This window comes from Vicugna pacos, chromosome 11 (genome assembly GCF_048564905.1).
Source record: "Vicugna pacos chromosome 11, VicPac4, whole genome shotgun sequence".
In the NCBI taxonomy this organism is placed as follows: domain Eukaryota; kingdom Metazoa; phylum Chordata; class Mammalia; order Artiodactyla; family Camelidae; genus Vicugna; species Vicugna pacos.
In genome coordinates, this window is record NC_132997.1 from 91,501,326 (window position 1) to 91,525,820 (window position 24,495).

Sequence of the window (24,495 nt, forward strand, 5' to 3'; positions counted from 1 at the left end):
TTTACTACTTAACTGTAAAGAGTTTTCTCATTTTGGTGTCCAGGCCTTACAACATTTCAAATACACTGCCTAAACATTTGCACCCCCTAGCTGTCAGAATTAAATATACAGGATTTTATATCTTTTACATTCCTGTAATGATAGAAATTGGAGACAGATTTTATCCACATGGCCTGAAAAATACCTCAGAAGCAAACGTCAATCTTATATATCTACCCAGTCAATTCATTTACAAATTCTGCACACATACAACTCAGCCTCTGTGCAGGCCCATCCTCCCATGCACACTCCCCACAAGGAAAAAAAAAAAGAATTAAAAATAAAACTCACAACTCTATGCATTATTTAAGCTGAATATCCAATTATAAATTGGTACATCAAGCTGTCTAAATAAGATGTTTTAGCAATCTTGTTAAAAAAATTCTTGGGCAAAATATATCTAATTTTAAAAAACACCCCCAAATTTTTAAAAAACACTTGTACTATACAACTTATAGGAACCCTGAAATAAGTTTACAAGGTTTTAATCAAGGTATTTACATACCAAATGATGTAAAGCAAAAAAGAAAAAAGAAAAAAGAAAAAAAATCTAATTTCCAATGACATTTTAAAATGTACTAATGCATCAAAGATTTGTATGAAATTAAAATTAAGGCTTTTTCTGTATAGTCATTTGTATAATTTTAATTTTACACAGTAGCCAACCTTGGAAATGTCAGTCTTAAACATTCTTATTCATCCATTGCATTCAATGCAGTGGAGTGTGTTAAGAGTAACTTCAAATAATTACATTGCTGCTACTTCTATGTTGAAGCATGCTTTTTAAACACTGTATTCAATATTTACAATGTGTATCATTTAAACTTCATGTAAAAGCATTAAGTATGACTGTCTGACTTTAATACAAACACCATACTTGGAATTTTCCCCCCCAAATGAAATGTAATTTACTACAGTTTTAATAATTAACACTTTTTAAAGTTTTAAAAATATGTCTTAATGTGAACCACCAACATTTGCTGAAATAACTCAGACAATGCTGTTCCTTATTCAGGTTGCAAAATTTCTTTTATCAGTCTGGCTTCAGTTTCTTTAGGCACAGAGAAAGTACTTCCTCCAAAGCGACTCCAAACTCATGCATTTCTTCTCAGTATCACACTTTTTTCTGCTGACTTCAAATGTGGTCCACCTCAGGATAGGGGAGGGGAGTATCAAGGTTGAGGATGAACTTATATGTGATTCCCAGTTTTTCATGATCCTCCCTTTTTTGCTTTTAAAAACACAGTGAGTTAAAATACTGAATAGCAAGGTAAAAATGGAATAGTATCTAAGAATCAAAATGTATTACCCATTTCTATTATATCAAAATTTGTAGTCAGAATTGTCTTTATTGACTTTATTTTAGTTTTTGTACACAAAGAAAAATCATGTTCATATCCATCATGAACAAGAACTTAAAAAGGCAGAACTAGAAGACATGTGTCCTTCACCAAAGCAAAGCTGTGCTAAAGGTTCCAAACATTTCAATTTTTAAAATAAATATTTTCATTTTCCGATGTCTACTTTCATGTCTTCAGAGTGTCACAGGAAACTGAAGCTATCATGAATTACATTTTGTTTAGAGTCCCAGCTCACTGTGTTTGGTAACTGGCCATGCCATATCCAGCCTGGTTGGGAGGAGGTATTACAGGGGGAGGGGCTTGTCCTTGGGGAGGCTGAGCACCAAATCCACCCATCCAAGCAGCTGAAGGTGATTGACTTGGAAGAGAAAACAAAAACAAAAACAAAAACTTCAGCAAACACAAAGAAAAAATTATCTATACATTACCACAAAAATCAAGCAGAGCCTAATCAAAGAATAGACAAGAAATCAACATATCTACAACAAACAGCAAAGAAATAAATGATATATACATCCACATCAGGAGTCTTAAATGTTTGCTAAGGTAACAACATAATGACTTCTCTGAAGAGTATCTCAAAACTGATTTTTTAAAAATGACAAATGATTTAACACATCATCTACCCATCATATACTACACACATGGTATACGAGTTTATAAGCAATTTTAAAAACACAAGTTCACACTGGAAAGAGAAGAAGGAATCAGTGAAAATAAAGGTCTGGGCTGGTCTAGGGGGAAAAAGGGCAAAAGGCCCACCCAATCTCTCAAGAAAGGAAAAAGGCAAAACTGCTTTGTATCAGATAAATCTCTGAGACTTCTCACACAAGTCAACAGGCATAAATCATTAAATTTCTTAACATATCTAGACAAAGATCTTTTCCATGCAAAAATAAACAAGTAGATAAAATATTAGAAATGTAAATCAAATTCTGCCAACTGCTCACAGAGATAGTAGGACACACTAAATGTTACCCCAAACTCCCTTTCCAACTAGATAATAAAAAGCAGAATTTTAGCATCACAAATCACTTTTATAAGGTTTCTACAATGCTTACAATGCCACATAGCTAGCTCAATGTATTTAATTTAGATTCTCCCTAGGAAGACACACTTTTTAATTCCTTTTTTCAGAACCGAATCTGTTTCTATTCTGGAAAAACTCAAACAACTTACTCTACTCCAAATCCCTGCTGATTCCATGGTTGCCCGTATACTCCGTAAGGCGGTACTTGCCACCCATTTGCCATATACTGTCCATACTGTTGTGGGTTTCCATAAACTTGGCTCCACTGGCCCCACTGACTATAGTCGACCTAGGAAAAAGCAAAGTACTATTTTAGGGAACAAGTAAGAAACACAGTATTTGAAGAAAGTGGGAGACAAGGAAGAGAAAAACTAAGTAAGCACCCTTATGTGAATAGGACTCTGTTATTTATCATTGTCTAAGATTATTGGGGTGGTGACACCTGTGAAAAGAAAGTATTAAGATTCAGTTAATACCGCAAAATAATCACTTTTGAAATAGCATTAATAAAATCAACTGAAAGCAGATATATGCTTTGTTTTTTACAGTTTCTAAAGCTTTTATGTAGACATGTAAGACGGAAACCTTAAAAACTACTATGAAAAATCGAATTACCTGTTGAAAGTTTTTAGTCATATCAGGAGATTCTTTACCCCAATAGCATTTAACAACATGTCCTTCAATTGTAGTACCATTCACCGAAACAATGGCATGGGCTGCACTTTCATGGGTGGAAAATCTAAGAGAGGAAGAGAAGGAGGTTGTTTTTTATTTTTTTTAAGACTTAACACAGTAAGTAATACATAACTCATTTGTTTATAACTATCAACTTGGCATTTTCCTAAAGTACGTCATGTAAGTAAAGTTCTACATTGCAAAGAAGTACTAAAATAACAGTACCTGAGGGGATCAAATAATATAACTGAAAGGAATGGATCAAATATAAAAGAAATAAAATTACAGGTAGAATTTTACCTGACAAATGAATAGCCCTTCTCTGGAAAAACTCTGATTTCCATAATTTGCCCAAATGGTGAAAATGTCTGTCTCATAAGCTGATCTGAAAAACAAAAACGTAGAAGTAAAATATTTAAAGTTACTGTTATCAAGAAATTCCTACTAATAGCAATGAAGCACCATAGACACTGTACCTGTTAACCCAGAAGCAATTCCTCCACAGTACACAGTACAATTTTTTGGACTTGACTGGTTTACTACATCTTCAAATCTCAACTGCTTAGTGTTATCTATTTGCAGAAAGAAAACAAAAATGTTAATGGTTATACAGCATTATAAAACTGATTACTGTATACTTATACACCTCAGTGTGGGAGAAGCAGAATTTTTTTTTGACACAATGATTTGACCTATAAAATCAGCTGGTTCACAGCTCCAAATATACTTGCAACAAAGCCCAGTTATTTTCAGACAATTAAATTCAAGAGGAAAATGAGTCTTGCAACGCTAATAAATTTAAATTTAAAAAAATTAAGGCTAACTAATACATGATTTTGCTAAGTATCCATAATTCTAATGCAAAAAGTAGACACATCTTACTTTCTTGTGTACTTTTAGGTGCAGGTGGTTTACGAGTGGCCCAATTGGTTCTGATTTGACGACCACCCAACCACTGACCTCCCATATGCACAATTGCATTTTCTGCGTCCTATAAACAAAAAGAGAAAAAAAGAGCAATTACAAACACAGAAAATAGTGGTATATAAGACCCAGTAAGATGAAATAAAATGCTGGCATCACTATATCCAATAAATCTTATCAGTTAGGATTCACTAGCATCCTAAATGAACAAAACTAATTTCACAAGAAAAAATTATTCGAACTTGAGTGATTCATTAAAGTCATTTTTATTTATATATTTCAAAATGCCAGGACAGCATTTAAGCATCAAGAGAAATTTATCATTCAAAAAATACACAAGGGAAAATCACAATCCCACTGATTACTCTGCCCCCTAAAAAAAAAAAAAAAAAAAAAGTTGTTTTCAAGTATCTTAATTTTATGGTTGATTTGTAATAACTTTACTGAAGAACATATAAACTCTTAATATTATGGTCTATATCACGTACTCCTCAAAATCTACATTCTAATAGCAATGAATTATGACTACAACAGAGGATTTAAAACTTGAGACAAAAGACTTCTGCATTATGACTTAGAATGCTGTAAAATGGCTGCCTATAAAGAGTTTAGATGATCAAAATCAATGTGAATTTACAATGAATCTAAGCAAAAATTACAACTCCTGCCCTTTATCTTACTGCTTCAATAAAATGTAAATAAGTTGCTGAAACTGTTCCAAAATGCTAATATCAAAGCCCATTTTATTATTTGATGTTACAGTTAATGCAAATGCTTAAGATATTTTGGCACCTCTTTCTTAAATACATGTAAAAATCAAGATGAATTACTTAAATTTCATCTGCTATAACCATTAACGTCCCAGCTACAACAATATGCATAATAAAAATTTAAAACTAAGATTTTCATGATTAAGACAAATTTAACCAAATTCTGGTATCAGCTCATCTGCACTAGTTTTGTGCTTTACTGCTAACACATCTTACCGTTACCAATTCACAAATACAATTTTAATACTCTTCCTTATAATCAGCCTGTCTTTTCCCAGTTCCTTCCAAGCTTAATGAAAAAAAAAATAAGAATGAACTATACCCTATTACTGAAACAGACAAAATTATATAATACTTGTGTCTATAGTTAACTTACAAAAATACTCATTAATTAATGACTAAATTGTGTATTAAACTTAAATTCAGCTGAAAGAACATACCAGTTTGTTATAAAAAGATACAAAGCCATAGCCTTTGGATTTTCCAGTTGCCATGTCTTTAACTACTCGAGCATCCCTGTGAAAAGAAGCACAGCTAAATGAGGGAAGTAAGAGACATCATCAAAATAAAAACTAAAAGGAACCACACACACTGTATTGTGAGCATTTTTTTTTAAATAAAATTCCAGTTAGCCCTAATTAACTATAGCCATTCCTGAACTCTCCCTAACGCTTCTTTACCTGTTAGAAAAAAGCAGTAGGACAAAAACATGTAATAAACATGCAACCTAATCACATAGCCTGTGCTTTCTAAACTAAATGCTCAAATTTGAAGATTAACAGGAACAATAGTTTCCTTTTCTAATATTCTATTGGCTAGTGTCCTCTAAGGTTTACTGGTTCTATAAATTACTGTAACAATGCTAACTACTTTACCATGCAATCTCTAAATAGTTAAATGTCTTCTGCCTAGTGATACAAAATATATGAAATATTAAAAAATTGAAAAAGAGGAAAAAATAGGAATTAAAAAGGCATACATGGCCTGTTAACAGATTTCTTTATTTTTCTTGGTCAATTCTCTACCATCATTTTGGAGTTTGGGCAGCTGTAAATTTTGAAAAATTGACATTTTCAGAAATTTAAGAAAGGAGAATAAAAAACTAACAACAATGCTAAGCACACCAGTACGAAAACAACAAATTTACACAGAAATTTTAGTGAGTAAGTTAAAATGATTGGAAATATAGAACTCCACTGAATATAGAATGTTAAAATGTAAATACTAAAATATGTATATATAAATAATGTATAATAAGAATAAATAGAAATGAGAAAAAAATCTACAACTGAGTTCCAGTGTGCACAGTTCCTTGCAGTTAGCCTTCAAGATCCTGTCCATTCTTATGAGCAATTCTGCAAAATAACCAGAATGCTATTACTTTTAATTGTGACTTGGACTTTAGAAAAACTGCAGGTCTCAGGTATAAATAAAGATTGAAAAACAGCAACCTGTATTATTTTTATACTGATTTTTAAAACAATACTACTTACCACATTTAGAGATTAAAAAGCAAAGCAAATATCAAAACAGAAAATTAAAAATTAAATCTATCAAATAAATTAAATCTATAGAACAACAAATTGTAGAGAAATACTGTTGTTCTTAGTTGAAACATTATTTCTGTAAATTAATACTAAAACGTTTAATTTAAATCTATAGGAAATACATAAATTAAAGTGATTTTAATCATAAAGATAAACTGTGATAAACATTTTGTAGAACTAGTAATCACTTTTAATTTTCCAATATATTTGATCAAATAACATACAGTGAAATTTGAGCATAAACTTTGTTAAAAAAAAAAATCAAACCACAATTGGGCCCTAATTAGCAGAATCAAATACCACTAACAAACAAAATCTACTATTAATCTCACATTTATGGCTCAGACATTAAAACATTTTAATATTATAATAATGCTACTTTTCAACTAAAGTATCAAAACACATTTACCATTATAATTAAACATGTACATTTTCAATTTCAGCACAATATACCCAAGGGTTTACCTACTTTCCCCCATTTATAAACTCCTTCTATAAGTTTAATACACAGTATAAATCACATTTATTTCTGGTTAACCCGTATATTTAAACACCAAGTTTTGAAAACATTTGACAAATAGTCAGATTTTATAATAGGTTTTACCACCTAAACATCTGCTTTAAAGATAACAAACAGAATCACTTAAAATTTTTTTAACATGTTATACACAGGATTAGATGAAAACAAGACCCCAAAACACTGAAATGACATTAACATTTTCAACAACATCTACTAATCAAAAAAACAAAACAAAACAAAACAAACAAACAAAAAAATCACACTAACTAGGGAAAGAAAATCTTAATTCTGATACAAGTTAATCATATACAATTTTGCCTATCACTATCGAGTATAGTATTGACTATGATACTTACGATATTTTACCAAAGGGGGCAAATGCTGATTTGATATCTTCTGTTGTAATTTCTGGACTCAAATCTCCAACAAAAACATGGAAGTGATCTGAAATCAAAGCATTTGGTAATCAAATACTTAAGTCAGTTACTAAACCTTTCTTAGGCAACACTAAGGGAAGAAAAAACCCTATTTCAGCTGGTAATGCTGCCAGGATAATTTCAGAACTCTTCCACAGTAAAATGCAGCAGGAGTACTTACTGGAAGTATCTTTTTTCTGGCTACTTGGTGTTGTTGCCCAGTTTACTTTGACCTCCTAAAAATAAAGATTATATTTAATACAATTATTAGGCATGTCATTATGAATCATAACACTTACCACTTATTAAATTACTTATCAAGCAGGATTATTTTGGTAAAGGCATTAGGCTGAATAAAGCAAAACCATCACTTGGCAGAGCTGAGTTAAAAAAAAAAAACTTGCTAGGAAAGAATGCAAACTAATTTGACATGCAAATATATACACTCATAAGGTGCCATCATTCTTAATCTTACCTTTCCCAAAATTTTTCTCCCATTCATAGCAGCTAATGCAGCAGCTGCATCTCTGTGTTCATAAAATTCCACAAAGCAATATGGGTCATTGCTTGTATGCTGCAAAACAGAAAATCCAACAGAAGAGTTGACCCTTCTGCTATCGGGTTGCTGAGAAGAAAATCCAGGAAAAAACATTACTGATAGCTAGGAATGTACACGGTCAGACTGCATAAGCCTATGAAAGCCTAACACTTTAAAAATAAGATTTACACCTACACCTGACTTTGCACCTCAGAATGCTGCTGTATTCAAACAGAACTATAAAGCAGTACAGAATCATGACTATCAGTATTAAATCAAAATACTGATTTCTAGTGAAGTATGCTAAATATAAAACAGAAGTTTATATTAGACCACACAAAACCTGAAGTTCAGAATTGAGATAAGGACCACTCCTTACCACTGCTCTTCTCTCCCAACATTATTTTCAAAGGGATGAATTCTACTTATGCATCATAATCCTTCATTAACTGTATCCCATGACTATAAAAAAAATACAGAAATGAACCAACTTTACACTCCTGATCGAAACTAGGATTAGTACTGTATGTGATGAGATGAGATTATGTATTTCTTTTCTGGATAAGGAAGGAATGAGAATGAAAACAGAGAATTTTCAGATTTATAAACCAGCTATTGAAATGAATTCCGTATCTTTTAAAATCTTTAAAAGCACTGGAGGTTCTATACACTTTGAATCTGGTCTTCCAAAGATTAGAAAAATATAGTAGTGACCAAGAAAAAAATTTCTGAAAATGTGTCTGAATAAAATAGTCCAAGACAAAGTTACAATTTTATATCACAAAAACACCAATATATGAAGTCTTTACTAAATATATTCTACTATACTATACTTAACAGTAGTTGGCAAATAGATATTTATATACTCAATGTAAAATATCCTAAAAAAATATTTAAAATGTAGAATTCCAGCTGCACTCACAAGGGATTAAAAATACCAGATAAAATAAAGCTCTTTTCAACAACCACTGTTTTTCATTCCAGGAAAGTTTTAGAAGAAAAATTCAAAATAAGACGTCTAAAACAATAGTGGTGAAGCAACCAGAAGGCAATTCCTTGAGGGAAAAAAAGTGTAATCATTAATAATGACAAGAAAACTATGGGCTCTCATACCAAATTCGATTGTTGTAGCCACATGAACACTGTTCTTATGAGGCAGAGAAAGGAAGTAGGGGAAAAGACGCCAAATAAAAATACGCAATGCACTCAAATTCCTCTCGTAAGAGCTAACATTTACCAGTAACATTCACTGAAAAAAGGATTTAAAGGTAAATAATAAGCTAAAACTGTGCTAATCAATTTTTCCTTCTACTCTTACTTCTGCCCTGATGATCTCTAAGGAAAACACTGGTACTGGAGCAAAACATACAGGAGTTCTCTTTCTCTCACATCACACTGCATTTCATCTAAGACACCACTGATTTTTGTCATATCCCAACTGTCGGATGTTAACAATGTTTAACATTTGCCTTAGAATTGATAATATACATTTATTATAGTACAGAAGGAAAGCTAGAATCTAAGATAAACAATAAAGTAAAAAAATAATAAAATTAAGGGGGAAAAGGGACTGCTCATATACTAAAATGAAATTTAGGAAAGGAATGTAACAGTCTGGTAGGACTAGTTCACACCCTTTGAAAGCCTCCCATTCACACCACCACCAAGGACACTCAGCTATGTTCTTGGTGCTGACACTAATTTTTGTTGGATGAGATAAATATCAAGACAGAGAAATACGAGATTTTACAACTATTTACAAATTCAAATGTAGGAGTTATAGAATACAGATAAATTAGGAAAGTTCATTTCAAACCCCTCTACTCAAGTGGCTGATTGTGCACATGGGTTTTTAAAAAAATACCATTAAAATAAATTCATCAAATGTTTCTCAAAAATTTTCTAGTGACTCCACTTTCTCACTTCAAATTTATCTAACTAGTAGTAGGCCAGATCCCATTCTCTCCTAAACCAACTCCAGTCAGCTCCCAAACCAACCAGGCCAAGGAAACTGTGTTGAGCTCACCAATGATTCTCTGCCACCTCTGTGATCACTCTTCTGTCCTCATCTTGACTTTCAAGCAGAATTCAAAACAGCTGACAACTCTCCTTCTGGTCTAAATAATCTCCTGTAGATCCCACCATACTTTCCTGGTTTTCTTGTTTCCTCACTGGAGGATCTTTCAGAAGCTCCTTTTTCCTCCTTAACTCAAACTATGAATGTCACTTAAGTGTTGAGATGCTCCAGGGCTGGAACCTAGGCTCCTCTTCTCTTCTCTATCAGCACTCTCTCTAGAGCTAGGACCTAGGCCGTACCCAGTCATGGCTTCAAATATCACTGCAAGTTTGTATCATTAATACCGGTCTCTCTAGAGTTCCAAAACAGTTTATCCAACTACCTACATACGATGTCCATTTATATGTCTAATGCACATCCTAAATTTAACATTGCCAGAACAGAACTTGATTCCCACCACTCCTCCTTCCCATCCTGTGCCTCATTCAGTTATGCCCATTTTAGCAAATAAACAGCATTACCACCCACACAATTGCAGACAAGAGTCTAAGCGGGCTTTCTTGATGTCCTCCTTTCCCTACATCCCACAGCCAATCCAGTTCTATTGATTCTACCTCCAAAATACATCCCAAATTTATCTACCTCTATTTCTATGGCCACCACTCTAAAGAACAAGCCTCCCACATCATCTCTTACCTAAACTAGTGAAATTAACCCACCTGGTTTCCCTCTCCTTCCACTCTTGCCCCCTACAATCCATTCTCCACGCAAGTCATTTTCCACATAGAGTAATCTTAAAGATGCAAATAAGATTACCTCATTACCCGGCTTAAAACCCCAGCTGCAATCAGAGTAAAATCCAAACACACTGTCACGGCCCTTACTGCTTTATGTGATTCGGAACCCTGCCTGCCTGCCTACCTCGTTATACTCATTTCCCACCATTTACCAAAATCCAGCCATCCTGGTTTTTGAATCCACAAACACATCAAGCTCATTACCAACTTAAGGCCTGTGACCTTGTGTTCCCTCTGTCTCCAGCTCTTAATGTAGATGGCACCATCTTGTTATTCCTGTCTCAGCTCGAAGAGGTGATTTCTGACAGTACTCATTATCACACTGGCCCCATACCAAACATCCATAGTCTAAGAAAGAATCACTTGATCTTTCAAAATTTAGTTGAGTCAGATGCCTGCTGATTAGAGATTTCTGGATCACAGACGACAGCAAAAACCCCAACATTTAATTAGGTAACTTAGTACGAATGACTGAAACTTCAGTTTCTGTCTCCTTAAAACCTTTGTTATTACATTCAGAAAATAGATGCCAATTGAAGCAAGGCATCTTCTCTCACCAAGCCTATATGGTACCAATATTCAAATCACCATCACAGAACCATTTTATTCTCTTCATAGCTCTTATCCCTACCCAGAATTATCTAGTTTACTTGTTTACTAACAATACTCTCACTAGCATGTGAGCTCATGAGAACCTCACTGGTCTAGCTCTGCATTATATCCCCAGTGCTTTGAATAGTGCCTAATACAAAGTAAGCTTCTGATTAATGAAAGAATGAATGAATAAATAATCAAAGACAGGAAGGAAAGAAGAGATAATATACCGGAACAGAATAATGATTATTATTAGTTAGAAAAAAAGATCAAAAGGCCAATTTGCTTTATAGGTTTTTAACTGTTCCCCTCTGTCCCAGAAGATAACAGAAATTCCCCAGCACAGAGTTTCTGGTCCCTGCTGAACACTCCTGCCTCAACTCCTGGCATCACTTAAGACTAATTCCACTCGAAACTCCAACCATATTATGATTTCTATCTTTCCCTCTCTTTATCTCACAAGTACTCCCACTCTCTATCTACCTGGCTGGATCAACATTCTTCTCTGGAATCCCTTCTTCCTCAAATTCCTGCCCAGCCAGTTTCCATACTCTCCTTTTCAGTTTCAGACCAGGATTCAGTTTCATGAATCCCCAGGAAGCCTCCCCTGACTAAGACTGCATGGCCCTATATGCTCCTTCCATGGCATTTACTATCCTCTACAATTAGTGCCCGTTAATGCCTCTGTCTCCCTCATTAGACTATAAAATTCTACGGGGAAAGGAACTGTCTTATTCACCACTGTTTTCCTAGCACTTACCGTGGTATCTGGTATTCAGTAAACAGTCCAAAAAAAAGTGTTAATAAATAAACAAAAAGGAAGAAGAGAACAAATTGAAACATGAGTCACTGGGCACAGCTACAGAGTCTTAACCAGGAAAGTATAAAAAAGTAAGAGAAAAAGAAAAAAGGAAAACAAAGTTATCCTAACAATTTAAATTTCTATCTACATAAAGCTGTTCAGTCAGTATTTACTAAAAGTTATCAAGAAGCACTGTGTGTGGCACTATGTACATAATAACCTAATGTTCTACATACACCAACTCCTGAACTTCAAATGTAACATTCTTACTGGAAATGTATGAAATACCATCTAGTTTTTCAACATTCTGAGATAAGCTCTAACAACTTTCTATAAGCAGAATCACTCAAAGATAACTACATCATGAAGAAGGACCATTTGAGAGTAACAGCACAGAAACTTTGTCCTCTCAAAATAAATACCATTCTAAACCTAGTTTGTCAGCCAAATCAAGTCAGTCAACACAACAAACATGAATCTCTCCATCTAGTAACCTGAGGCTTGAGAAGATACTAACCAACTCACGTATTTCAAAATGTTCAACATCATGCTAACTGTCAGCACATGGAACCGGGAAGATCTTACCTCTGTTATCATTTTACAGCTTTTACAGGGTCCAATCTGACTGAATAACTGAAGAATAAGGACTTCTGTCACATCTCTGGAGAGGTTACCTACGTAACTGTACAGGAAGAAAAAAAATACACTATCAGCAATTTTCCTTCAGCTCTGGCTCTCAAGTGTTATCATTTACTCATTACCTTTTATTTCATTTTAACTTCCTCCGTCTTCAATAAAATTTTTCCAATTAAGCCTGATCCTCTGAGTGTAAGATTAACTTTCATTTAGGAAAGCAGTAATTGTTCTTAGGCCACTAAAGTATACTTCAAAAGACTTTAAGTATATAAAGAGCAAATCAATGTGACCTTGTATACCCCAAAAGCATAGTATTCTGTATCCTATATATTGTTTCTCATATTATTTGTCAGAATGAAAATAATAAAAATTTAAACCAGTCTCAAGATAACCACAATTTCTAGATATGAAACAATTCAAAATAATGTATAACACACACATAATACCATAAATATAAATTCATTAAAATACCTGATCATAGAGGGATATCAGACATAAGGTGAGTTTATCTTAGACCCACAACCAAAGCAATTACATGAACAAAGAACAGAATTAAAGCTACAGCAGAACACACAAGAGATTGAAGGGTTTTGTTCTGTCTTGTCAATAAGACTGTTACTGACAGTATGTCTTCATTGTTTTGTTTTAGGAGAGCAGGGTAAAATAATAAACTTTCCTAGTCTAAAATGCATCAGAATCAACAAAAATCTTTATGTAGATAACAAAGCAAATATAAAGATTTCTTCAGAAATGCAGAGAAAACTTAAGACAAATCTAGGTATACTTTTGACTATAACATATCTAAAGATTCAGGATTTTTTTTAAGAAATTACAAATTGGATATATGTATTTTATATAAGAAATTTAAAATACAGGTAAGTTTAAAAGAAAAGACCACCACCGCCCAGAGATTATCACCTTGGTTTCTTCTGCACCATGGACCTATCTTAACTTAGCTTAACAAATTTCCGAGCTTTTGAGTCTTTCTGGTACTCAGCATGTAATTCCTAAAACTCACATCTGTTATGATACTCATAAACCAAATAATACGTGCAAAATTTAACACAGTTTCTTCTGGAAAGTAAAAGGACATAAATTTTACTTTCCTAACTATAATATACAACATCTGGAAACAGTGTACTGAGACCAAATAAGCCTCGCACCTATGGTTGCCATAGTTTAAGATAGGACACCCTGAATGGGAAAAATAGACTGCGAAAAGTAAAGTTAGATGTAAAAAAAAAAGAAAATCCTGATTAAGAATGAATAGCAATTTTCTTGTTCAACTAAGAATTTCATTGCAATGGGTGCCAATAACTTTAATATGCTCTAAAACTAAAACATAAGTCCGATGTCTCTTAAATGGAAGACTAAACCAGTGACTAACTGGTTTAGGTCCACTATGCCACTAAGTATGTTATATTTAAAGCAGAGCAGACCCATGCAGTGACATACTTTTTCCAGCAGTAGTGAAAGGTTATAGGCTTATGAGCTAGCCAGGAAATTGCCTTCTTTTTTTTTTAACTCATAGTGGTTTGTGAGCCTGAATCCATGGAATTTCTTTTTGTATACAAGGTAGACCTGTCTATAAAGAAAATGAACAGTGACCTTAAGTGTTAATACTCATCTAACCTAAACTGTTAGTTCATTCATTTCTAAGACAATAGGGGGTGGATAAAACTGATTTTCTGATTTTCACACATCAAAGCTAACCAGTAACTAAGTTAAAATAGAATCATCACTTTAATGTAACACATTTTAAATGATTTAAATAATTTTAAATTTATGTAACTGTTTCAGCATTGTTTTTTGTTTTTTTGTTTTTTTCAGGAAAAACTGCCTGGGCATTAATTACTTTCCTTCCATACCTAATGGTCACAATTGAAGCTGTTAACGTTTCATAGGATTTTTATTCCAAGTCAACCTATTTCCAATCAATTACAGATTTTGAAGAATTTCTATAAGCACAGTCAGATACATTAATTTAAATTTCAAGCACTGATAACAAAGTAAAATGTTAATCTAAGTTTAGAATGTCACGACATACTTAGAGAAAAAGTCCAGTTTTAAGGTTTCCTTTTTTCAAATATCTTCACTAAAAGTTCAGTAGTAAAGCAGAAAGTTTCAAAAACTAATATAAAAATAGGCTTTCATAACAACATGTAGAATATCTTCATTTACCAGGATAAAAATTATATAATTCACTATATAACTTCACTTCACTTTTACCCAAATCTCAGACTCCTTTTTCCTTTACTCATAGTTCTGTAATTCTTCCATCTACATTTGCCTTCATTCATCATAATACTTAACACAGAAACATTTTATAGCTTTAAAAATATTGTAGCATATACAGCTTAAGTACCTTTACATTATAATAAAATTATCCGTCCCAAAATAAATGCTAACAAAAATATTTAAGACAAATGTTCAACGCTCCACCTGGTAAAAACACCATTTCTTGGTAGTACACTGAAATATTATCTTTTTTCTTTCTAAAGCATATGTAGTTTCTACACTTCACTTTCTTTCTGCTCTGGTTATGAAGTAGTCCATGTATTTTAAAAGTTCCAAGGGTTTAAATATATAATTTCTACTTGAAGAACATGTACAAAATAACAGAAAAAGACAAATGGCTCAAATTCTTGTATTGAGGTCAATTCAAAGAGTAAACACTTAGGGAATTTCAAAGCGATATTTAACTGAAGGAGGGTTGGGGGAAGCAAACCATAGGTCTGTTTTGTCTTCTAAAAACAGGAACTATAGAAACTAAACCATTAAAAACAGAAAATGATGCCTTTATCCCTAACATTAGGGTTAAAATTAAATTTGAGACTAGAACTTGGCAGTTTCACAGTAGGCAAAAGTTCACATTGCCAAACTACTTCCTATGTCCAACTGGGCAGAATTTTAAGCTAAGAACATCATGCCTTTCAGAAAACTAATCACACTTTTCAACACTGAATACGCTCTCACTCTGAAAAGATTCGCCCTATAAAGGCTGAAATTACCAGCACTTTTACACAAGATACCATGGCTAAATATCTATAAAAGTAACATTTGTGCTTTTGTTCTTGCAAGTTCCTATATAAGAGGAGATTCTGCAACAATATCCTTCAATGAACTGATCAATTTGTCAGTATTTCATTTTAGGAAGGAGGCAGGGTGGATGAAAGGTGCAGGAGGCACAAGTGAACTAACCAACTATATAAGGAATATCAACACACATGCACATACATTTTAAAGAAATAGAGACTATGATTAAACTGAATGAGGGGCTTTAATTACAGCCACTACACAGTTAAATCCATGGTATAGCTCATCAATTTTATAACGGGATTTAATAGTATTTACTTCTGCTACTGTCCTTAGATATTCAGATTATACTCAAAATCCATGGTTTATTTTCTCCTTTTGACTGAGTACCTATCAGGAAGAAAACAGCCTTAAAGACAGCATTGCATAACATGGTATAATCCCAGATCCACAATTCCTCATTTCGGTGCACTGAACAGATGAAGAAAATAAATTAAATTACCACAGGACACCATTACAATTTAATGCTGTTTAACAGGTTCAGGTTCAGGTATACCATGGATCAAATCACTGCAGTCAAAGCTACCTACCACACAAATCTGTAATGTGGGTCCTACAAGGTAGTGGTGTCAGGTAGTCCACCAGTGACACCAGTGTTACACACCATGATCTCATTTGGTTTTTTTTAGATCTCAAGTTACTTAATATATATTACCACCCCCCCACCGCAAAATGTCAAACGAGAACAAAAAACATCAGAAAACAGAACTTCAAAGCAACTATAGGACAAACTTAAGGCTCAACATCAAAGCAAATCTATACTACTTAAATACCATCAAATAAATTAGTAATACTGTAGGTAATGAATATTTAAAGACCTACCTAGGCTATAAACACCATATTGTTTTCTGATGATAGAACCATATGTCTTAGCTTGTGTGTGTCTGCAGGAAAAAAACCTCACTAGTAACACACAGGCATTTTAAGGAAACAGTTCAAAATAAGCTTTGTTAAGAGTACATTCTTTTAAAACATACTAGTCACTTGAAAACCTAATCCACAGATCACAATGTAAAATAAAAGTATCTCCATAAATAAACAAAAACCCTAGATATCAACCTCTAAAGTCACCTTCAAAGTTTTCATCATGTTACTTGTATCTAAAAGAACCCTTTGAGAAGAAACTCATAAAATGAATTTTTAAATTATGCATTATTTTTATTAAAGTCTGACAAAAACTCAATTGTGAAACATTTGCTTTTATGTCAAAATTTTACACTTGAAGGTTTAAAAAAATATATAAATATCAACAGACTGCACCACATATAACAGTCATACCTGCCTATAATTTAAATCATACAGGACTTTTTAAAAACCAGACTTAATGCTAATTTAATGAAAAGAATTTATAATCATTGTAAAATATTTGAGTACCTCTTACGTTCCAGGCAGTGACCTAAGTGCTGCAGGGGTAAGACCTAGGAAGATGCAGCAGTCCTTGTCTAAAAAAAAACCCTTCCCATGGAGAAGAGCGGGAGGAGGAAAAAGGAAGACAGAACAGTAAACATGGACTGACATACAGGTACAATGAAGCTCAAGATGTTTCTTTATTTATATGCACACATGTCACATTTTTAGACAACTGCAAACATAGACAACTTAAGTCTCAATGAACAGGAGACTAGAGAAGGTAGAGATAAAAAAGTAAGTGGCAAAGAAGTTAGCTTATTAGTCTATGGTCTAAGGTCTGATGGAGATGAAGACAAGGCAGATGCAAAGATAGTTATATGAATTAAAGATAATGAAATAGCACAACAAAAACCAGGAATTCTTCTTCATAAGGAACAGATAGATAATAAGAAACGTGCCATAAAAATTTACCAATTATTCAGTAGCTACTATGATGCAATGATGACATTTCAGATTTTTAAATACAATATAACTTTTATCTTTGTTAAATACATGCTAGCTAGGCTCTAAATCCAGTTTTCCCAAATTCTTCCATCAAAAACCAGGTTGCTAACTATCCATTCTTGGCTTCAACAGATGTTAGAGGACAAATTTCAAGTTTGTCCCAGTTCTCTCTTTTCTGGAAAAGAGAGTAGAAATGGAAGACTGCACAAAGCATAAATGCAAAACTTCTAAGCAGGGTTTTTATTCAAGCAGTTGATGTGCTTAAGTTGGACTCAAATACTCAAAACAGGATAGCAGATACTCTAGTGAGATACTAGAGAAATAAGAATTAAAAAGTGTAACCCTGCCCCACCAAGAAAACAAAAACCCAAACTTGTATCAATATTTAACATAGGTATCAATCTTCTTTACAGAGCAAACTTTCTTTGATAGGAGTGAAGAGATGAGAAACGAGTCAAACTTCCTGAGTACCCATTTACCTTCATTTATTCCCCAAAAAGTAATTTCCCCATCAGATCGCAGAGCCAAGTGAACTATGATCATATCAATACCAGGCAGGGGCAACAGAAAACAAAGCAACAATCTGACTGCCTCCTTGTACTCGAGGCAGGTGTGCTGAGCTTCAAGAGGCTAGGAAAATGCAAGGTGCCCAACTTTTAATTAGAAATTACTCACACTTAAAAAAGTCAGGAGGAAAAAAAAGGGAGTGCTACACTATTTGGAAAGGAATGCAAATGCTGAATCATCACTCTTCATTAGGAAAGGAAGGAAACTCGAGTAAGCAGCTGGAAGATGAAATTCATTCATTACATTGGGCTTCAGGGTAAAGAGCAATATAGCAAGATGGAAGAAAAAGCGCTCAAAAGATGTACATCGAATAGCTGATAAAAACATCATTTTATCCAACTCTGAAGGTCTTGACGCACAAACAGAATAGGAGGAGATAACACTAACAGAGCAAAAGCACTTAAACAACTAGTTGTCAGTTTAGCGTAGATAGCGCTCAAACCAAACTTCGTCATCCAAGAAGGGAAAGATGCTCCCGCCGCAAGAGGCATCCCTTTTGCACTTCAAAAGTAGCGGGCGCTAGCCGAGTGTTTTCTGACAGCGTGGGCGGGGGCACGTGGGACAGAGAGAGTAGGGGCTTGAGTGGCGGAGAGTGTCCGGCTTCCTGGGAGAGCTTATCTTGGAAGAAGAGCCGGGAGCGACTGGAGCTGGGGACGTGGAGGGCGTGAGTGCTAATTTCTCGCGGCCCGCAAGGGATGTGACTGCGGTCCCACCCCCAGTCCCACCCCCACCAGGCCCAGCCCCTATGGGGACCGCCAGCTCCCGGCCCAGCCCAGGGCCCCAAAAGCAGAGGGGGAGGAGGAGCTCTCCAAGGCCTGACAGCCTCTGCCGTGGGGAAACGCGGCTTAGCAAGGGGGTGCAAACAAGGGAGCGAGAGAAAAAGGTCGAAACAAGCTCCGGACCCCAGGAAGTGACTGTGTTTGGGGGAAGGGAGGGCTTCCTTCCCAAGGAAAAAGGGACAGATGAGGAATGCACTTCGCGTCCGTGCCACCCAGACCAGGGAACCGACAAGAGCCCCGGCTTCGACCTCGCTCTCCTGCTCCCTCCCACAGCGTCCCGCGATGCCCGGGCCTCTCGGCGCCTGGCACCCCCCGTCTCGGTACTCACAGAGTCCGGGGCTGCCCGTCGTCTTCCATCATGGTGGGTGCGACGGAGCGATCCCGGGACAAGGGGGAGGGCAGGGCTGGGGAGGGGAGGGGGTGGGGAGGAAGGGGAGGGGGGCTCCGGGCACCGGCTGGGGACAGAGGAAAAGGCACCGAACCCTGCTCGCGGGCTCTCTCCCCCCAGCCCGCTCCGGACACTGCGCTCCAACCGGGAGGAGCAGGAGGAGGAGGAGGAGGATGAACAAAATGGCCGCCGCCACCAGCCAGGCAGGAAACGGGGCAGAGCGCAGGCGCGACCCGCCAGGTCACCGCTCAGGCCAGCCGCGACGGCCTGAAAAGGGAATAACTGAGTGGGGAGGAAAACGGACCGCTGAGGAAACCCTGTGACCAGTCACGACGGATCACGTCGTCGCTGTGTGCCGGCTGGCTGGCGAAGCCCGGCCAGCTCAAGAAGAGATCGAGTGAAAAGAGAACCGCCGCGCAGCTGAAGTCTCTGGGAATTGTGGTCCTGGAAATGAAAGAGGGAAGCACTTCCCCCAGAGGACTTCTGGGAACTGTAGTCCAAAGGAGACGGCCGGCGCCCTCGCCAGGCAGGGACGCGAAGAAGAGACTTCTGGGTAGTGTAGTCGTACGTGAGACGTGCAGCGACCAGGAAGTCGGCATGCTGGGACGGGAAAGGGAGAATAAACGCGACGTTAAAAGGCGGGGAAACGAGGTTGGAAAAAGCGCTGTTGGGAAAGTAGACTACAAGTCCCAGAGTGCCTCGCGCTGGGGGCTGTCCTAGGATTGCTCCAGGCATTTTTTAAGGCACTTCGGTTGGCTCAGCCTGAGCTGCTGCTCCGCCTCCGTCCAGCCCGAGAGCGGTTTCTTCAACTGCGGCTAAGGCAGGGCCCTGGCTCCGCGTGGTGTCCGAGTCAGCAGGCCTTTCTGGCCGTCCTCTATAAGACAAAACGGCCCGGCCACGGTCATCAACCGCCGCCCCGCGCGACAGGTGGAGGTTCTGGGGCGGCCCTAGGGCTGGCGCTGAGCTGAAGATGCGCTCGCCGGGGCCCTCCGGCTTTCCAACGGCCGACCGCGTCCTTTGGGCGCGTTTTCCCGCAGATAGGTATTCTATCCTAGGTAGGCTGCTTGTAGATTGCTTTACAAGTTTCAAAGGTTTCCCCATCCGTTGTCTCATCGGATAAGGGGATTAGAAGAGCAGCCCTTTATTAAAATGACTCATGGAGCCAGTGTAAGGGAGGTGATAATGCCCTCCTACCCTCTTATTTAGTTACTAGAATGAAAAATATTTCGGGAAGAGAGACGTGTAGAGACTTAAGGTTGTGTTTATAGACTTCCATCGTATAGACGGAGAATGAAGTCTTGCTCGGACATATGGGAAACCATGTTCAAACTGGCTCCTTAAGACCTTGTAGAATTTGTTTTTTCACCCGCAAGAGTTCATGGTGCGCTTTAACCGCCCCCTCTAAGCACCTTTAGGAGAACTTGATTGAGTTTGTACCTGCTTTTGTAGCTCAGTGAAGACTGAGGGTGAGAAAAGATTTTTCAGCCTGTTGCCGGGGCTTGAGGGTCCCAGTTAACCAGTACCTTGCGAATTGGTTCTACAAACACCGCCCCTGAATCTTAATCCTGTATGGGGAATGCAGCAAAAGTGTTGTGAGGGCAATAACGGGAGGGGGGGTCGGACTTCGACCAGGAAGGCTTCGTAGAGGCCATGACAAGGAAGTTGAGCCCCATGAGTCACTGGGAACAGCAAAAGAGCACGGATCCATGGTTAAAATGTATGGGTTTGGAGTAAGGAGGAGTAGAGGAAGGCATGGAGTAGGGGTCTTGAGAGCTAAGTTAGAGAAGTGGACAGGAGCCTTACAGAACCACATTGTTAAGGACTGATACCGGACTGAGGGGCTTGGGCTTTATCTTCCAGTCAGTGAGGGCTTTTTTTTTTTTTCTTTTTTCCCCCTTTAACTGGACCTGGGTATAGAACTATTTACCATAATCCGGTTGATCATGGATCCATGCCTGGCCCACTGTATTAATTTCCTGTTGTTGCTGTAACAAACTTAGTGGCTTAAAACAACAGGAATGTATTAACTTACAGTTCTGGAGGTCAGAAGTCCAAAATAAGTTTCACTGAACTAAAGCCAAGGTGTTGGCATGGCTGGTTCCTTCTGAAGTCTAGGGGAGAATGGGTTTCCTGCCTTTTTCAGCTTCTAGAAGCTGCCTGCATTCCTTAGCTTTTGGCCCCTTCATCTTCAAAAACAGCAGCATGGCATCTTCTTTCCTCTCTGACCTCTGTCTGCCACTGTCCTTACATTTCTTTCTGACTGATCTTCTTCCACCCTCTTTGAGTTACAAGGACCCTTTCTGATTACATTGGGCTGGGATAATCTCATTTCAAGACCCTTAATCACATCAGCAAAATCCTTTTTACCATAACATAACATATTCACTGATTCTGGGGATTAAGACATAGACATCTTTGGTGGGCCATTATTCAGCCTATCACACCCACCTTTAATAGTTCAGTTACTTTTAAAAATGTAGCAATAGCTGTGAGCCCTCCAAACCTAAAAAAGTTATTAGGACAGCAATTTACATCTAACTCTTTGGTTTGCCTCACACACAAACTTATGCATCCCCCTGCCTCCCTCACCTGGGTTAATCATCATCCTGAATCCTGAATTTACCATTTCTTGTTTTCCTTTTTTACAAAGTTTTATTCCAAATACACATCTACACTTACTCATACCTATACATATTTCCAAAAAGTGTGTGTATATACATGTATTTTTGATTTGTATTTAGTCTGATGAAAAGAACATCCCCACTACATACCTATTAGAATGTCTAAAATCCAAAACACTGATACCACCAAATGCTGGTGAGGATGTAAAACTACAGGTTCACTACTGGTGGGAGTGCAAAATGGCACAACTACTTTGGAAGACAATTTGGCAATTTACAAAGCTAATCATAGCTTCTAGGTACTTCAAATGAGTTGAAAATTTATGTCCACACAAAAACTTGCACATGAATGTTTACAGCAGGTAGATTCCTAATTATCAAAAATTGGAAGCAACCAAGATATCTTTCAATAAATGAATGGACAAACTGTAGTACATCCAGACAATGGAATAGTATTCAGTGGCAGAAGAAAATGAGCTATCAAGCCACAAAAAAGATATGGAGGAATCTTAAATGCATATTGCTAAGTGAAAGAAGCCAGTCTGAAGAGGCTACATACTGTATGATTGCAACTGTATGACACGCCAGGAAAGGAGAAAACTATGGAGACGGTTAAAAGGTGAATGCTTGCTGGAGGTGGCGATGAATGGGTGGAGCACAGAGCATTTTTACAGTGGTGAAACTCTTCTGTGTGGTACTCTAATGGTGGATCCCATTGAATGTATAACACAAAGAGGGAATCCTAATGTGGATTACGAACTTTAGTTAATAATGTATCAACATTGGTCCATCGTTTGCAACAAATGTACCACATAAATGCAGGATAGTAATTACAGGGAAAACTGTATACATAGGGAGAGGATGTATCTGAACTTTGTACATGCTGCATAATTTTTCTATAAACCTAAAACTGCTCTAAAAATAAAATGTTACAAAGGGAAAAAATATGCCTTTGTATCCTGTTAGAATTTTTTCACCCAGTGTAAGAAGTGCAAGATTCAGCCATATTTTATATATTTAGTTCACTCATTTTCACTATTGTGTGATATTCCACTGTGTGAACATAACAACGCTTTGTCTGATTTCTCATTAATGGACATTTGGGTTGCTTCCAGGTTTTTACTATGGTGAGCAGTGCTGCTGTGAACATTCTTGTACACATCTGTTCTAGATGTGCAAGAGTTTCCTTTGGTCTATTCGAGTTTATACCTAAAAGTAGAATTGTTGAGACACAGGTATGTGAGTATTCAGCTTTAGAAGATAATGTCAAACTTTTTTTTTTAAAGCAGATACGTAGATTTGCATGCTCATTGGCACTACGTAGGAGGGCTTATGAGTGGATCCACATCCTCTTCAACATTTGCTTTTGTGAGACTTTACATTTTTATCAATCAAAGTGTCAGTTCATTGTGGTCTTAATTTGCATTTACCTAATCAGTAAGATGGAGCACCTCTTCGTATTGTATTAGCCATGTGTGTTTCCTCTTCTGAAAAATGCCTGTTGATATCTTTTGCCTGTTTTTCTATTGGGTTATATGTGTTCTCATTTATTTTAAGAATTCTTAATGCTAATTTTTTCTCGGCATGTATATTGCAAATATCTTCTCCCAGTTTGTAACTTGTCTGTCTCTTTAAATGCCTTCAATGAACAAAAGTGCTTAATTTTAAAGTGGTCAAATTTTAAAGTGTGTGTGTCTTATTTACTATTTCCCTACCTCAAGGTCTAAAGTATAGACTCTAAAAGATACTCATCCATAGAGACTACTAAAAGTTTTAAAATTCACTGTTTGAAATTTAAGTCATTAATCTACCTGAAGTTAAATTTTACACAAATGTAAGTAGGGACCCAACTTCATATTTGTCCACATGTAGCAGGGTAACCCCAGCAGTTGTGAGCATTGTAGGGATGACAGGTTTCAGACTCAGACAGTTTCTGGGACATAATTTCAATAGTCCAGTAAGAGTTACAGACTGAGTGGATTCAGGCAGTAGCAATGAACAAAGACAAAGCTTTGGGTACAAGATAACAGGGAGGCAGAAAGATGGGAGCAAGGAAGAACTGAGTTTAACTCCCATGTTAATGGCTTGGCTGTCTGCCCAGATTGCGGGTTCTTTCACTGAGTCAGGAAATACAGGAAGAAGAGCAGGTTTTAGGGAAAGTTAGTTTGGTTTCATGCCCTTGCAGATTGCCCACGTATTTAAAGCTACCCAGTGTTCAAATGGATAGAGAAGTCTAGAACTCATGTAGGGACCCAGATTGGCTTTGGGAGTAATAAATGTGTAGGTGTAACTGAAGTCTTAGTGTGAGAGAAAGCATCGCCTGGGAAGAGTGTGGAAGATAGGAGGGTGGAGAATATGAGGGGATGCTAACACAGCAAAAGAAATCAGAGGATGAGGAACTAACAAAAAAAAAATAATAATACGGAACAATCAAAAGGAAAGGCTACTATTCAAAACCTATTAGGATGGCTAATATCAGAAATGCAAAAACAAACAAAAAACAAAGCCAAAAAGTAGCAAGTGT

The 24,495-nt window shown here is 36.7% G+C and overlaps 1 protein-coding gene and 1 long non-coding RNA gene across 7 annotated transcripts; one reads left to right on the forward strand and one right to left on the reverse strand.

Moving 5' to 3' along the window:
• Window positions 1–1,381: 1,381 nt before the first annotated feature.
• On the reverse strand, window positions 1,382–20,049 carry TIAL1 (TIA1 cytotoxic granule associated RNA binding protein like 1). 6 transcript variants are annotated; one of them, XM_031682533.2, is made up of 13 exons: window positions 19,291–19,884; window positions 16,585–16,646; window positions 12,616–12,712; window positions 7,758–7,907; window positions 7,464–7,518; window positions 7,223–7,310; window positions 5,240–5,315; window positions 3,988–4,096; window positions 3,582–3,677; window positions 3,406–3,490; window positions 3,046–3,169; window positions 2,580–2,719; window positions 1,382–1,758 (listed from the first exon to the last, which is right to left on the reverse strand). In XM_031682533.2, the coding sequence occupies exons 3-13, from the start codon at window positions 12,625–12,627 to the stop codon at window positions 1,632–1,634; spliced, it is 1,062 nt and encodes a 353-aa protein (XP_031538393.1). In that variant the 5' UTR covers window positions 12,628–12,712; window positions 16,585–16,646; window positions 19,291–19,884; the 3' UTR covers window positions 1,382–1,631. The 6 variants fall into 6 exon arrangements, with proteins under 6 accessions (XP_031538393.1, XP_031538394.1, XP_006200221.1 ...); XM_031682534.2 differs by having other exon boundaries at window positions 7,758–7,856; window positions 19,291–19,861; XM_006200159.4 differs by lacking the exon at window positions 16,585–16,646 and having other exon boundaries at window positions 7,758–7,856; window positions 19,291–20,049.
• Window positions 20,043–23,656, forward strand: LOC140699446 (uncharacterized). The gene is made up of 2 exons (XR_012077624.1): window positions 20,043–20,405; window positions 23,261–23,656. It is a non-coding gene; the product is annotated as an uncharacterized lncRNA (long non-coding RNA).
• The last annotated feature ends 839 nt before the right edge of the window (window positions 23,657–24,495 follow it).